The sequence below is a fragment of the Lasioglossum baleicum genome, chromosome 13 (genome assembly GCF_051020765.1).
Source record: "Lasioglossum baleicum chromosome 13, iyLasBale1, whole genome shotgun sequence".
NCBI classification, from domain to species: Eukaryota; Metazoa; Arthropoda; class Insecta; order Hymenoptera; family Halictidae; genus Lasioglossum; species Lasioglossum baleicum.
The window spans coordinates 11,926,134-11,940,268 of NC_134941.1; the positions used below are offsets into that span (position 1 = coordinate 11,926,134).

Consider the following 14,135-nt stretch of genomic DNA (forward strand, 5'->3'; position numbering starts at 1 on the left):
TAACAGATCAAGGGGAAAGACACGCCAATGCCAGGAAACATGTCAGGAATGGGAGGTGCGAGCACGCCTGCTGACCCTGATTATGGTGATAGCGTAGCCGTGGCGGGAACTATGGGCAGCAAGATCGACTTCGACCGTAGGAAAAAGAAGAGGTAAGGAGACAGGAGTCTCCCGTGAGTATACACAAAATAAGCGTAATCAATGTACTTGATTTCAGTCCTAGTATGTTTGGTAGCATGTTAGATTCGTCGCGCCATGAACTGTTGGCGGAGGCGATGAAGGCTGGAACACCATTCGCTTTGTGGAACGGACCGACTGTGGTAGCCTGGCTTGAATTATGGGTGGGCATGCCAACTTGGTACGTCGCAGCCTGCCGAGCCAACGTCAAAAGCGGCGCGATAATGAGTGCCCTAGGCGACAACGAGATACAACGCGAAATTGGTATAAGGTACGAGACTGAGTCTATTTATGAATATACCGTGTGTTTCATGGTCCAAATTAGGTCAGGTCGATCTATAGCTTGTTCTTCGTCTTATTTCCAGTCATAGGATTAACCTAACCTTCTAATTTGTACCATGATTTATGAAACACGACGAGTCGTAACCTTCTAGCAACAAATACTTGATCGGCTCTAATCCTGTCCGCAGTTGTCGTCTCCACCGGCTGAAGCTCCGGCTAGCTATCCAGGAAATGGTGTCGCTGACAAGTCCGTCAGCGCCGAAAACCTCTCGCACAACCTTAGCATTCGGAGATATGAACCACGAATGGATTGGTAACGTTTGGCTGCCAAGCCTTGGATTGCCTCAGTATCGATCCACTTTCATGGAGTGCCTTGTTGATGCTAGAATGCTGGATCATCTCACTAAAAAAGACCTGCGTATTCAACTGAAAATGGTTGATAGTTTTCACAGGTAACGTTAAAGAGTCTAGAGAAAGAGATAAAAGGTCAGAGATCCGGGATTTGATTGAGCTTAATCGATGTTCGCAGAACAAGTTTACAATACGGCATTTCCTGTTTGAAGCGGCTAAACTACGATAGGCAGCAATTAGAAGAAAGAAGACAAATGGCGGAGGACGCGAACGTCGACGTTCTTGTGTGGAGCAACGACCGCGTTATAAGATGGGTTCAATCGATCGGCCTGAGAGTAATTTCAAAAGTTTTTCATTGCATCCGAGAGTCTGATCTCTTATTTGAATCGTGTTTCATGCTACCACAGTTGTTCATATTCAAAGAGAAAATGTATAAACTGAATTATTCATTTTTCCATTGTGTCGATCGGACATCGGGGGACGAATTAAAGTGCGGAGATGAGGGGCCGCGATAAAACATGACTTTGTGTGTGCAGGAATATGGGAACAACCTTTTGGAGTCGGGGATGCACGGAGCGCTTATAGCCCTTGACGAAGGTTTCGATGCGAATAGTTTTGCCCTGGCGTTGCAGATCCCAACACAAAATACACAAGTAAGTTGTAGATCGAAGAATCAATATTTAGGGGTGTTATTAACTTGTGATATATTTTTGTTTGTTTGCAACAGGCTCGACAACTATTAGAAAGGGAATTTGCAAATTTATTAGCGGTAGGAACAGAGAGGCGACTCGATGAAGCGAATAGTATGACATCCTGATCCAACTTATCCAGCAGGCTGCCTCATCTTCAACCACATCACGTCTAGTCCAAACCCCAGCTATTACTACTCTCTGTGCGCAAGTGTGTTGTAAAAGTTGTAAGAGCTTTAAGTATCATTCTAAGGGTATCTTCATACTGTTAAGAATGTAACATGCGGTGGTATGGAGTATTTGTTTCTTCAGGGCATGAACTGTTAAAAAGTAAGAAGGGGGTGTGCGATCGCGCAAGCGTTTACGAAAGCGTTTTATCGATTTTTATATCGCGCGCGTTTCATAGGCCGCATGTTACGCGTTCCGATGAAGAATAACGATGGATTCTGAATCACAATTGCTCTCGTATAGATACCGAAATGTAGTGAGCGGTCGGGTACGTCGTCGTGTGCGATCTGTATACTTTTCTTTTCCTCGAAAGCCATAAGATCAGTTGATAGGTAATTACGACAATAATTCTAATTTATTCTGATTTGTTATAAGAACGGTGATTTTGTAGATTGAAAAACGTGACCGATAGTTTGTAAAAACATTTCCACGACGCGATTACATATTTCTTATACTATATTTGTCTACTTATACTCTATAACGAATAGTCGAAACGATATCTATTTTCATACCATTTACCGCACAAAGTGAAAGAGATCCTGAAATTATACATTAGTGCCATCGCTCTCGAGGAAACTATTTATGTACAAGGCAAAAAGACTGCGTTCTATATTTCTGCATCTATAAGACAGTGACCTAATACGCCATTGTATATGTGTGTATGTATATGTACATATATGTATACATACGCATATATAAATCTTTGTACAGAAGGAGGGTGAGAATTACTTGTTCTCCTCTGTTATTTCGATGAATTTTAAATGTTTGTAGATCACATATAAACACGTAATATATTTAAAACAAATACACCGAAGCAACTATCATAATTAGATTATCAAGAGAAAAAAGAGAAACGAACAAGGGAATACCAGTTGCATGGACGTGTTTGAAAGGCTCGCTTTTTATTTACCATGGACTAGAGACAGACATTTTATACCAAAATATTCGCGCAATATATAAGTACGTGTACGAAGCGTTAGTAGATGTTATAACGTTAAGGAACTTTGTAATTTTAATTGATAAACGGAACTATCGATATCGGTCGAGCATAACTATATATATATATATATATATATATATATATATATCGTTTCATCGTTTCTCATTTCTCGCGATCAGATAACGAAAGAAGTAAATAGGTTTCTCATTCCTCTCTCTAGCATTTCTAGCTCCAGTTTTTTTTATTTTTCTCGTTCGACGAACCCGTCATCGATAGATCATCCGTGATGTATTTGTAATTCTGTTGATTGAAAGTTCCAGAGTGATTGACTGCTACTAGAACTCGATCGGTAGCGAGTGAGTATTCGGCGCGAACGTTATTGTAAATGCGAACGAGAAGCTAACGAGAGACGATTTTGGCCATAGTAGGGAGGCGTCGACGACGCTGACAATGGCCATAAATAATTAACTAAATAACGGTAGTGACGAGTATGCTGAAGACAATGATTGCTATGATAATTAGAATTACCCATTACAAATGTTATCGAGCTGAAAGGTGTGGCAAAAGACTGAGACTTGACGACAGCGACTGTAATCGACGTAACAAAGAAAACAAAAAAGAGGAAAAAAACTGATCACGATTAAAGACGATCACAATAATGATGATAAGTTATAATGGGATGTTGTTAATGTTGTTGATACTTGAGGAATCATTGTTGTTGATGTTTGTTTCCCTGTGAACTACCTAAAACCCCCTGCAAGCTGTTCATTCGTTGTAACTTCATGGCTCTGCAAAGACCTTCCGAATGGGCGCATACGTACCAAATAGTTTCTACCAAAGACATCGCAATACAGTACGATGATTGTACAATCATACACACGTGTATGGGAATTCGAACGTCGGCACTCGAATTATTCGCGCGGTAGAGAGATAGAAAGAATGAGAGAGAGGGAGAGAAAGTGAGAGAGAGCGAGCGAGAGAGAGAGAGAAGATGAAAGATGAGAATATCTACGTGTAAAGATCATTACTGTACAGTTTCATCACATCCTTCGGCGTGTAATACTTTTCTCTCGAGTACCACCGATCAGTGGAAATATTTCTAGATAATCAGAAAAGACTCGCTAAGCCAAAGCAACGTTACGCTACCTCAATACTGAAACATGGTGGTACCCCCTTTTTTTCTCTGTATAAATCTTTATGGTATGATTAATTCATGGGCACCGACCTCTTTGCGTTCATCGTTGCAAATGGATGTTGCTTTCGACTTTCGACTTTGTTGGGAAGCCGGGTTAAAACGAAACGATAGAACAAAGACAAACACAAAACAAATTCACGCATTCGAGAAAAAGGTATAGAAACGTTTTTTTTTCTTTTTTAAGTTATTTAGCACAATACCGAATTTTTCTATACGCATAGAATTATTAGAGGAGAAACTACAATCGAAGTAGAGCATGCGTATCTACAATAGTACTGTATACATGCTCTTTTCACTAATATACATGCTAGACGATTGTACAGAACTAATTTGTACAAAATGAATAGAATTATACAAATGCTGAGGCACTTTGTGAAACAGAATGGCCGTCTCTCCCTTTCGGAAGTGTCCGCAGTGTGTGTAAATGACTGAACTTATTTTTAATGTACGCTAGTTAATAGTGTCCATGGACATTCCAAGGAAAGCAAATGAAAGGAAACCTTCCAAAATGATGCAGCCACGTTTATAATCACTCGAATATGTAAATCATAACTCGGTATATGTAGCAGCTTCGCCGCTTTCTATGTATTTAAGTATAAATAATATACATAGATACAGAGAATTCTCGCCTGAGTCCAGCCTCCGACTGCTCGGTATCGAATAGAGCTTGAGTAAGCAGAACTAATCGTATTTAACAGACGACGAACTTGTGCTATTCGACGCGTAATGTTTTTACCAAGAACATGAACAATTGTCGTATAAAACTTGATCTTGACTTCGGTTCACTTTCATTTCGTTCGTGTCTGCATAGAAGAAAAGCAAACCCGCCATATTTTTTATTCGTATCGACGTCGATGTATTAAATATTGTCTTCAGCAATGCTGGAAGAGTTTTCCTTTGTTGAATGCTTCTTATTGTTAAGCGTAAATAGTGCTTAAAGAAAGACATTTAACATCTAAGTTTCCGCCTATCATCGGTTGACACATATCATAAGATTGTAAAAAGTATTTCTAGGAAGATTTCTATTCGAAGCAAGTCTTTCTTTTCGCTAGGTTCCAATTATCGTTTTGTCCAGAACGAACAACACGAGCTAGCATATGGTAAAAACATACACGTAATATTGTATAATATTGTGATGTAACAATCCGTAGCATGTGTTTATTACTTGATAGCGTTTATTCGTTTCTTCAGATACACACACTTTCTTACGCTCAATTCGGCCGAACTGGACGGAAGAACAATTTCAACATTTATTCTGAATTTTTCGGTACGACATACGTTTGTGAGTGTTACTGCTATAATTATATTGTAAATAAATATGCGCGCTCTCACGCGCGCACACGTGTGAGTATGTGTGTGTGTATATATATATTTCTCTGTGTATATATGAATTATTTATTAACGATCTTGTAATTTTCGAAGGTTTTATTACGAGCCCAATGCAGTTAAATATACTTCGGTCTTGATATTAGTTTTGAGAACAATGAAATGGCTGCCGAGAATGTAAAATCGATTACAATGTCTGATTAATAACAAAAAGTCGCGAGAAGCAGCTTAAATTAACGCGCATTCAAAACTAAAAATGGAAAATAAGTCAATATTCTTTTTTATCGAGTTTATTAGCTGCAGAATGAAGCATAATATATAATTTATTGTACGCAATGATTCCACGTAACAAACTACGAAATTGACTAATATGTATGATTTTATTTTTAATCGACTACCTTACCTGGAGTGTCGGGTAACTGTGCCAGCATATAAAACTGCGATTGTGCTAGTAAGCGGGTAATTGTCAAATGTAATTCTCTGAATGTGAAGTAGTATCAAGCTATATAAATATAAATATATTTGTAACATATATAGTACAATACACAGTGCACCATAACTTTTCAAAGTGCTAGCTTAATAGTTCAATTGATTATCTTGCTGCGAACAATAGAGAAAAACTTGAAAAGACATTCGGTTCTAGATCTATATGGATTACACAAATCAATTTTATGATGTAATCTGTATTTATCTGTTAATAATTAATTTGAGTTTTCTTTGGTACAACAACGGCAATTTTCTGTTAGTATTTATTATTATAAACGATGAGCCAAAGAAGGCAGTTCGATATGGCATTAGGGTATGCGTGTATGCAGAAAACAAGGGGGAGAAGTATACATGGAGAGCGACAGTACGATGTGTAGTATAATTGAATGCGTGCACTGTGCAGTTTGTGCAGAATATTATATTTTGTTTGAAAGTTTACTAATATCGTGTACTACTTCACGTTTTTTGTAATGAATGTAAGATAGTGTGTTTCATGTTGAAATAAGGCACCCTTTTAGCTGTGATGTTAACAATAGAGAATTCATATAGACGGATGCAAAACAAGGAAGAGAATTAGTCTAATAGAAATGAATTTCATGTTATATTTATTATAACAACAATTCAGTATTACAGTATATACCAATGTTTGCTGACTACGAATTCTACTACCGGTTAACGTCATTGCTAATAAAATGTGAGGAAAACGAAGTATAACAAAACGGCACACATTTTGAAGAAATCACAACGAGGCACAAATTTTTGTAAGGGGACAGTTCGAACTTCTGTTACCCCCTTTGTGAAAAATGAAAAGAAAAAAAATGAAAAAAACACACTGGAATCTTGAGAAACCATAAGAATTGGACCTGAAGATTTCCATGCAAGTATACGTGTAGACAAAGTAAAATCAATGAAAGACAAGAATGGTAACAGGACATAGTTATTGGATAAATAATTATAACGATAATACTATTATCGCTATCACTACCGCTGCTAATACTACTACTATGACTATTACTATAACTACAAATACCATTAGTGCTACCACTATCATTACTATAACTACAACTACCGCTACTACCATTACCATTATAAATTGTCCTTGTAATTTTTATATGCCAAGTGTATACTTTAATAGGATAAATGGAAGAATATGGGAAACGAGTCGCAGTAAATGTAACATATAACAGCCCTGCTTTGGTATAAGCAGGACACAAACTATGTTAACTGAACTATGAATTATAAATATTGTATAAGACGATAAATAATAATTATTATTACCATTATTATAAACTATTATCGATTGAATTAGCAAATTGTAATCTACCCATCAACCATTTTTAAGTAAGGGAGATATGAGTCTGTAATTCGTGTGTAACAAAGATCAACCTGTACAATGTTGTTGCTACTGCTGTTGTTTTTTTACTGTCCTTTATCATCATTATTTAAGAAAAATATTACATTGAATAAACCGATTCATTCCAGTTCATTAATCCCAAACGAAACAGCTTCGAACACAAGTCGGAAAAATAGATTTATTTTATCCAAAAATATACAGCTTACACATATTTAGACCGATTGTATAGTGGCATTACAATATTATATTTTACATTGTTTAACATTGTTTTGTGGCAGATTCTTGTACAATATTATACATAACCAATATAACCTCAAAATGTTAAACTTGTTAAGCTTCAAGGCCTTATATTTTATATTGTTTTATATTAATTTTATACAATGTGCAACCGAAAGTACGTTCTGTAATCAAATAGATGAATACGAAGAGACCGATCAAAAATGCGATGTTCAAACACATTACTCGAACAACCGGTACCGAATAAATTTTTTCATTTATCAAAATTAACAATTTTCTGACATAAAATGTTTTTCAGTTACATTCTGTACGATGTTAATCCACCGGAGGGTGTCAATCTCAGACGAGACGTTTATGTGCGTGTAGCAGTTTTTCTAAAAAATTTAATCAAAGATGAAGAAAAATATATGTGGAAATTAGTGTTGCCACCATGGGGTAATTTTATCATTCAACTTTATTGTTATTCAATGTTTGTGAAGACACGTTCATTACATATTTTCATTTCTTTCTAGGTAATTTGTATCATTGGCAATCTAAAAATATAGGACCTCAAACACAACTGCCTTGGAGCCTGTTTTTTGATATTCCCAGTCTCCAAAAGTATATACCAGTCATTGAAATGCATCAATTTTTACAAGGTATAACACTAGCTATTTTACAATGGCTTATGGGATTGGTAATGTTTATATTTTCAGAGTACCCTTCCAAGAAAAAGCATACGCAACTCGATGTTGTCTATATACTGCAGAACGATGAAGAAATGTTTAAAACAGGGAAATTTGAAGACAAAAATGAATTAGTGGAATGCACTGGCGAATCTTTACAGTATAACAAACCAGGATCCGTAAGATATGGTAGATACTTTTGGGCATACCATAATGTAACTTCTGAAACCATTAAATGTATCAAATTCCATGGAATGATGTCAGAATTAAAACACAATCTGCAGCCTTCTAGTTACAGGTAAGAAAATACTTTATATTGTATGTACAAGTTTCGATGCAATTCAATTTATTAACGCAGATCTGTAATGTTCGATCACATGGAAATTGCATTACACGACTCTTATGGATCGCAAGAATATTGGAGAGCCAGACGCAGCATGAGATACAATCCTGAGTTATACAAAGTTGCTAACGAATACAGGAAACATTTTCTTAATTCGACAAATAAAGATGATAAGACTGATAGACCAACTGACTGGACTCAAGAAAAGGTATAAACATGTAATAACTAGACTGCGGATCTTTATGCATTTATGGTTTATAAAAATTTTCAAAAAATGCTGGTGTATCAAGTACGACAGAAGTTAGTACATTTTTATTGATTTTGGACCTACAAATGTTATTACCAACAAAAATTGAAAATTCCATAAACATCCGCAGTCTGGTAATAACGTTACTGAATTACAGAATAGAAGAAACGCTGTTGGAGGACCGTACCTAGCTACTCATTTAAGAAGAGGCGATTTTGTGGTCGGTCGTGCTTCCACAGTGCCAACAATCAAATCTGCTGCTTCTCAGTTGAGGAGACAATTGGATACGCTTGGATTGAATGTTCTGTTTGTTGCTACCGATGCCACAGAAGATGGTAAATTGTTTTTGATATACTACGTACGATTAAAAACAAATAAAAACTTAAAACATTGATTGAATAAATATTTTACAGAATTCAACGAACTTAAAGAATATTTGCCCGAGTATGCAGTACTTAGATACATTCCATCGGATTATATTCTAAATAAATTCAAGGACGGTGGAGTAGCGATTATCGATCAAATTATTTGTTCTTACGCAAGGTATACAAATTTATAACAGTCATATATTTCGTTTTCTTATTGCAAATAAAATAAAATATAGAAAAATATTCTCCTTTAGGTACTTCCTGGGAACACGTGAATCAACGTTCACTTTCAGGATACAAGAAGAGAGAGAGATTATCGGTTTTCCGTCGAAAACAACATTTAATGTTTTGTGTAAAGATCATAAAAAATGTAGCTCGAACGGACAATGGGAGATCGTTTGGTAATATATAAAAATATGAATCAAGTATTAGTTTTAATGTAAACAATGACTGTATAAATATATTGCTCTTGTGTACATTTAAACTGTTTTTCTGTCGTTAATCATCTTTCGTTTGGCTTAATTTTCTTAACTTATTACGGGTTTACCAATTAAATCTTGTTCACGACGAATTTCTTGTTCGCGCTGTTGTTCCCTATTCAAGGCTTCCTTTTGTTTCATTTGTTGTAATCTTAACGCTCGTTTCTGCATAAATAAAATAGCATATTAATAAGCTTTACTGTTCTGTTATTTGTAAGTAAATTTGCCCGAATCTTCGTGACTTTTATTAAGATGTAAATGTTAACTCATCAATTTGAATTAAAATTTGTTATTTCATCGATCTCTTACCACTGTGTCAATTTGACGAGGGTTAAAAATACATATAAATAAAGAATTAGTTATATTCACACTTACTTTTAATTTGAATGTACGTTCGTGGATCGAAGCCATCTCTTTCTTCATGATACTTAACTTCCCTTGATAAACTTTTACCGTTTGAAACTGCAATGTACAGCCGTTAAAGTAATGTACATTTAACAATCGGTGAAGTCATACGAAAGGTTCATTCATACCATTTTATTTAGGTCAACATCTTCGTAAGTTTCCTGAAGCTTTTTATTCTCTCCTTGCATCTGATTAAGTAAAGCCTGTTGTTTGCCTCTGAAAAGGAACAATATACCACGAAAATATAACAATTATAGTAAATGTAATGAATACAATAAAATCTAATAAATGATTTTACTTACGTTACTTCAGTCAGCTCTTTATGAACCTGTTCCAACGGTGATTTATAAATGCTCAAAAGTCCCTCGGCCAATTTCTTCGCCGCTTCCGAAAAATCCTGCTGCTCATCGTCGCTGTGGAACAACAAACAAAGTTATACGCACTGTTTGTAAACAAACAGATTGCATTAGAAAACAAGACGAGCACCCATCACGTGTTACAATCTTCGACTGAACTTTCTTCACCTCTGATTCTTCTAAATCAGTCATCATCTTCAATGATCCTTTATTAAATAGTCACTGCAACATATTAAAAAGACCGTGAGAATTTTAATTAAATAATAACCTGCATCGCCAGTTTGACAGCTGTTAAACACAAATAATAACTGTCATGTAATATGGATTTTTTAACATAATACACCGGATAGAAAATCGATATAATTCGTGAAGAAGATATATACTTACTTAAAAATAAAAAACAATTACTTTTAGACACCGCTGATCGTTTGATTAATATATACACAATCTTTCGGAATAAGTCAGCTGATTTCGACCTCGTGTATATAACACACGTATACACGTGCGCGCATTTGTGTGGTCATCATTCACTATATCAACGTGAAAAGCGTTAATTATTTATTCGGATAATAATCAATTTTAATTTCAATCGTCTGCCGTTTTCCTTAAACATTACGAAACTCGCATCGTACACGCTCGGTACCATTTTGCATTTTAAATGAATTTAAATTTTTATGACAATCGTACCGAAAGTGGCACGATGGTGACGCCACCTACGGCGGCGGGTTTGCGAACTAATTTCCCCTATCCTTCCCATGTGTAAGACAAGGACGGTGATAGCGTGCGACAAGGACAGAAGAGCGTGCCACCTCCTTTTTCGCGGCGCTTCGAATCCCCTGGTAAGTAACAGGCACACATGCTGAGCAAGGAGGTATTCGACAAGGGCAGACATAGACCGATCTCACAAATCTATCAAATCAATCAATGATTCATTGATTACACGCTTCACAGCAACAATTTGTAAACTTTAACGATTGGAGAATACGAGGCGGACCTCCTGCTACTTTCACGTATAGTTTTTGATTAGATGTTGTTAGTTGTTAAATAGTTATTAACAATTTTCCGGACCTCTGTCCAAAAGTAAGCTGGAAATTATTGACACCATCTTACAAATAAATTATTTTCTCACTCTCCGGACATAATTTGTGAAGATTTATGATCGAAGAAATTAGAATAGATCTCTAGCATCAATCCAGTAGTAAGTTTTTGTAGATCTGACTAGTATTTAATTAGTTATTAACAATTTTTGCAGATGGAATTCGTTTCTCCTATGCAAGTAATGTGTAAGACAAGGAGAGGTTGAATGTGCGACAAGGATAGAGAGAGTGGCGCGATAGTGTCGCCATCTCTGGGACGAGTTGTGAACTAATTTTCCCGATGTGTAAAACGCTTCTGCGGCGCTTAGAATCTCCTGGTATTACCAGGAGTACATGATATGCGAGGAGGTATCCGACAACGGCAGCAATGGCGAATCCCACTGAGCCATCAAATCAACCGATAATTTATTAATTACTCGCTTCACAGCAATAATTTATAAACTTTAGCGATTGGAGAATACAAGGTGGACCTCCTGCTACTTTCACATATAGTTTTTCAATGGGTGTTGTTAGTTGTTAAATAGTTATTAACAATTTTCTGGACCTCTGTCCAGAAGTGAGCTAGAAAAATATTGACCCCATCTTACAAATAAATTATTTTGTCACTCTCCGGACCTAATTTGTGAAGATTTATGATCGAAGAAACTAGAATAGATCTCTAGCAACAATCTAGTATCAATTTTGTATTACATATGTTGCATCACTCAATAGAAATCACGAGTATGTATCTCGTCGGTGGTATAGGACATAGGATATGCATAGGACGCAGTGTTCCAAGATAACTGAGTATCTCGTGCCCACAAGTCACGTCACAAAGATAATTCAAAATGATGGATAGCGATATAAAAGCGAGGTATGCTTGAGCCCAAGTATATACAAGTTTATTTACATACAATATACAATGTATTATATATTATAAATATAGATATATATGTATAGTCTATGCTATATAAGAGTTCCACAATATTAGTTTCGACCGATACGTTAGGATGTGATACAGAAATGGTAAGGAGGCTTTAGAGCCCCGCACACGAGAGACAAAAAAATATAATTGGGTGATTAGTCTACTCTTATACGTTATGTGTGGTTCTATTTTAAAAATCACGGAACACTGAACAACTTTGAACTATGTAGCAAGAAACGTTGAAGCTGAAAGATCTTATACTGAACTCTTGCAACTGCTTGCTAAGAAAGGTATAAAAATATGAAAATGCTTTCCACTAGGGTTTTTATTTTATCGTTTAATCTAAAATTGATTTATTTATAAATGTACAATTAGTTCGTTCTCTTATTCTGTTCACATTCGATTACATACATTTGCAAATTCATACAGTCTGTTTTAATAGTTTTCAGTGGTAATAAATTTGTATCGGGCATTTCAGATACTTCTTCATTGATGATCCATGGGAAATCTTCGCAGTTTGGGTTTTCGCTAAGACCAACATGAGCTGCTTCATAAGTTTGAATCTCGATAGAAAAAGTTGAGTCCTCTGGCAATGGTTTCAGATAAGATTCACACATGGACAATTTTAAACAAATTGTTCTGAGTGCCTCCTCTGTTTTTAAATAGTATGGATCCTTCCTGGAACAATGAACAAAACGTTTAGTAAGCCATAACTATCAATTTATTATCTAGTATACGTACTCTGTGTTTTTGGCTTGTAGTTTAACAATATCAAAAGTGAATTTCTCAACTGGTCGGTTGTCTACGCTGTAAATAACAAGATTTACCGCCTTCACACTGTTCTCGTCTTCTTTGATTAGCTCCCTAATAGCATTTAGAACGTGTTTCAGGTACTCGTTCAGCTCAGGATGTTCAGAAACATATACCACTGTACTGTAGATATTCTTTCTTCTGAAGATTTCCTTAGGATATAAATTTCTGAAGTACAATATGTGATTGAACGCCACCTCGAGAAATTCCAGCAAGATATCTACACCGACTACGAATAGTTTCAGTCAGTAATTCTATTTATTATTAAATTTATTAATTCCAACAGTCCAAGCTCTATATTTACCTATCTTATCTTGAGACATATCGAGCTCTGTTATTTTACCACTTAAATAATCACTACTTCGCGGAAGTTTATGAAAATGTATGTTTATAAAAATTTATATGAAAATAATAAAAAATAATTTTAAAAAAACCTATTTTCATGTGAGAATGTTGAATATCGAGATAGAAGCTAATAAAAATATTAAAATAAAATGCATTATCGAAATAGTGAGCTAGAGACGAACGGGTAAAATATGATTTTATATGAGTTTTTCGTATATTGTATTATTTAGAGATTAAAACTCGACGCGCGCATCGAGCAAAACCAATTGCATATGGCGGTCAGTGTACATCGGACGGTTAGAGTGTTTTTATGTGACTTTTTTTTACCTGTGAACAAAAAATATTGATAGATAATAGTGATAATTGGCTTGACGAGCGTGATAAGTGTTCCCTTACAATCAGATAATGTTGTAGGGGAAGAATATAATGTTGTAAAAATAAAAGCGGCGTTTCTCATAACCTCGAACATCAGCAACGAATTCTACCTTCGTGCAGGTATGCATCTTACGATATTTAGGCGTGTTTGATCGTTCGTATATTTTCAATTTCTTACCGATTAACTGTGCTGTCCGTCATTTCTTTTTTATTGTTATCCTCGAACGTAGAAATCTATTGGAATCAGTTGTATCGAGTGCCACTTTCGTTACGTTTTTATTTTACCAACGGAATCGTGATTCTCTCATGGCGCGAAATGAAACGCGTGCATTTTCACGTTGCACCGTTACACCACTGAGCTGCAAATATTTACGCAAAGTGTGATAATTGGTAGATTAATTCACAAAAATTCAATTTCGATCGAAAATTCGATACTTTATTACGGTTTTTATCGAATCAAAATAATATTTGATCTT

At 35.7% G+C, this 14,135-nt stretch overlaps 5 protein-coding genes across 25 annotated transcripts in view; 3 read left to right on the plus strand and 2 right to left on the minus strand.

Moving 5' to 3' along the window:
* The window catches only part of Liprin-alpha (PTPRF interacting protein alpha), a 52,503-nt gene extending 45,539 nt beyond the window's left edge, over positions 1–6,964 (plus strand). For 13 of the 15 annotated variants that reach the window (XM_076436574.1, XM_076436583.1, XM_076436584.1 and 10 more), the window contains 6 exons: positions 7–152; positions 218–448; positions 648–911; positions 989–1,145; positions 1,347–1,463; positions 1,538–6,964. In XM_076436574.1, the coding sequence (XP_076292689.1) occupies positions 7–152; positions 218–448; positions 648–911; positions 989–1,145; positions 1,347–1,463; positions 1,538–1,627 (1,005 nt within the window). In that variant the 3' untranslated portion in view covers positions 1,628–6,964. The remainder of the gene's footprint in view (positions 1–6; positions 153–217; positions 449–647; positions 912–988; positions 1,146–1,346; positions 1,464–1,537) is intronic. The other 2 variants (XM_076436577.1, XM_076436579.1) reach the window with 1 other exon arrangement.
* On the minus strand, positions 6,425–10,828 carry Pldn (biogenesis of lysosomal organelles complex 1 subunit pallidin). Its single transcript, XM_076436669.1, has 6 exons — positions 10,516–10,828; positions 10,259–10,350; positions 10,075–10,185; positions 9,901–9,988; positions 9,743–9,829; positions 6,425–9,532 (listed from the first exon to the last, which is right to left on the minus strand). Exons 2-6 carry the CDS (start codon positions 10,321–10,323, stop codon positions 9,416–9,418), a joined length of 468 nt encoding a protein of 155 aa, XP_076292784.1. The 5' UTR covers positions 10,324–10,350; positions 10,516–10,828; the 3' UTR covers positions 6,425–9,415.
* O-fut2 (O-fucosyltransferase 2) lies at positions 7,217–9,372 on the plus strand. Of its 2 annotated transcripts, XM_076436625.1 has the most exons (8): positions 7,217–7,501; positions 7,564–7,700; positions 7,778–7,903; positions 7,961–8,228; positions 8,289–8,481; positions 8,678–8,855; positions 8,934–9,063; positions 9,143–9,372. In XM_076436625.1, the coding sequence occupies exons 1-8, from the start codon at positions 7,347–7,349 to the stop codon at positions 9,291–9,293; spliced, it is 1,338 nt and encodes a 445-aa protein (XP_076292740.1). In that variant the 5' UTR covers positions 7,217–7,346; the 3' UTR covers positions 9,294–9,372. The 2 variants fall into 2 exon arrangements, with proteins under 2 accessions (XP_076292740.1, XP_076292739.1); XM_076436624.1 differs by having other exon boundaries at positions 7,778–8,228.
* A 1,591-nt stretch (positions 10,829–12,419) lies between the features above and the next one.
* Positions 12,420–13,453, minus strand: Polz2 (DNA polymerase zeta subunit 2). Its single transcript, XM_076437531.1, has 3 exons — positions 13,244–13,453; positions 12,871–13,168; positions 12,420–12,807 (listed from the first exon to the last, which is right to left on the minus strand). The coding sequence occupies exons 1-3, from the start codon at positions 13,260–13,262 to the stop codon at positions 12,501–12,503; spliced, it is 624 nt and encodes a 207-aa protein (XP_076293646.1). The 5' UTR covers positions 13,263–13,453; the 3' UTR covers positions 12,420–12,500.
* Positions 13,045–14,135, plus strand: part of LOC143215415 (ubiquitin carboxyl-terminal hydrolase 48) — an 82,510-nt gene continuing 81,419 nt past the window's right edge. For 5 of the 6 annotated variants that reach the window (XR_013010379.1, XM_076437526.1, XM_076437528.1 and 2 more), the window contains exon 1: positions 13,591–13,779. The gene's annotated coding sequence lies outside the window, so the exon portion shown is untranslated. Of the gene's footprint in view, positions 13,184–13,590; positions 13,780–14,135 lie in introns of those variants that run through there. The other variant, XR_013010380.1, reaches the window with a different exon arrangement.

Excerpts from the sequence above, each read along its gene's own strand:
- Pldn (XM_076436669.1), bottom strand. The coding sequence starts at position 10,323 with ATGATGACTGATTTAGAAGAATCAGAGGTGAAGAAAGTTCAGTCGAAG. Across the intron at positions 10,186-10,258 it reads AAGATTGTAACACGTGATGG|CGACGATGAGCAGCAGGATT; the intron begins GTGCTCGTCTTG and ends GTTGTTCCACAG. Across the intron at positions 9,533-9,742 it reads AACGTACATTCAAATTAAAA|AAACGAGCGTTAAGATTACA; the intron begins GTAAGTGTGAAT and ends TTATTTATGCAG.
- O-fut2 (XM_076436624.1), top strand. The coding sequence starts at position 7,347 with ATGTTAAACTTGTTAAGCTTCAAGGCCTTATATTTTATATTGTTTTAT. Across the intron at positions 8,856-8,933 it reads TACCGATGCCACAGAAGATG|AATTCAACGAACTTAAAGAA; the intron begins GTAAATTGTTTT and ends AATATTTTACAG. Across the intron at positions 9,064-9,142 it reads ATTATTTGTTCTTACGCAAG|GTACTTCCTGGGAACACGTG; the intron begins GTATACAAATTT and ends ATTCTCCTTTAG.
- Polz2 (XM_076437531.1), bottom strand. Across the intron at positions 12,808-12,870 it reads CTACAAGCCAAAAACACAGA|GAAGGATCCATACTATTTAA; the intron begins GTACGTATACTA and ends TCATTGTTCCAG.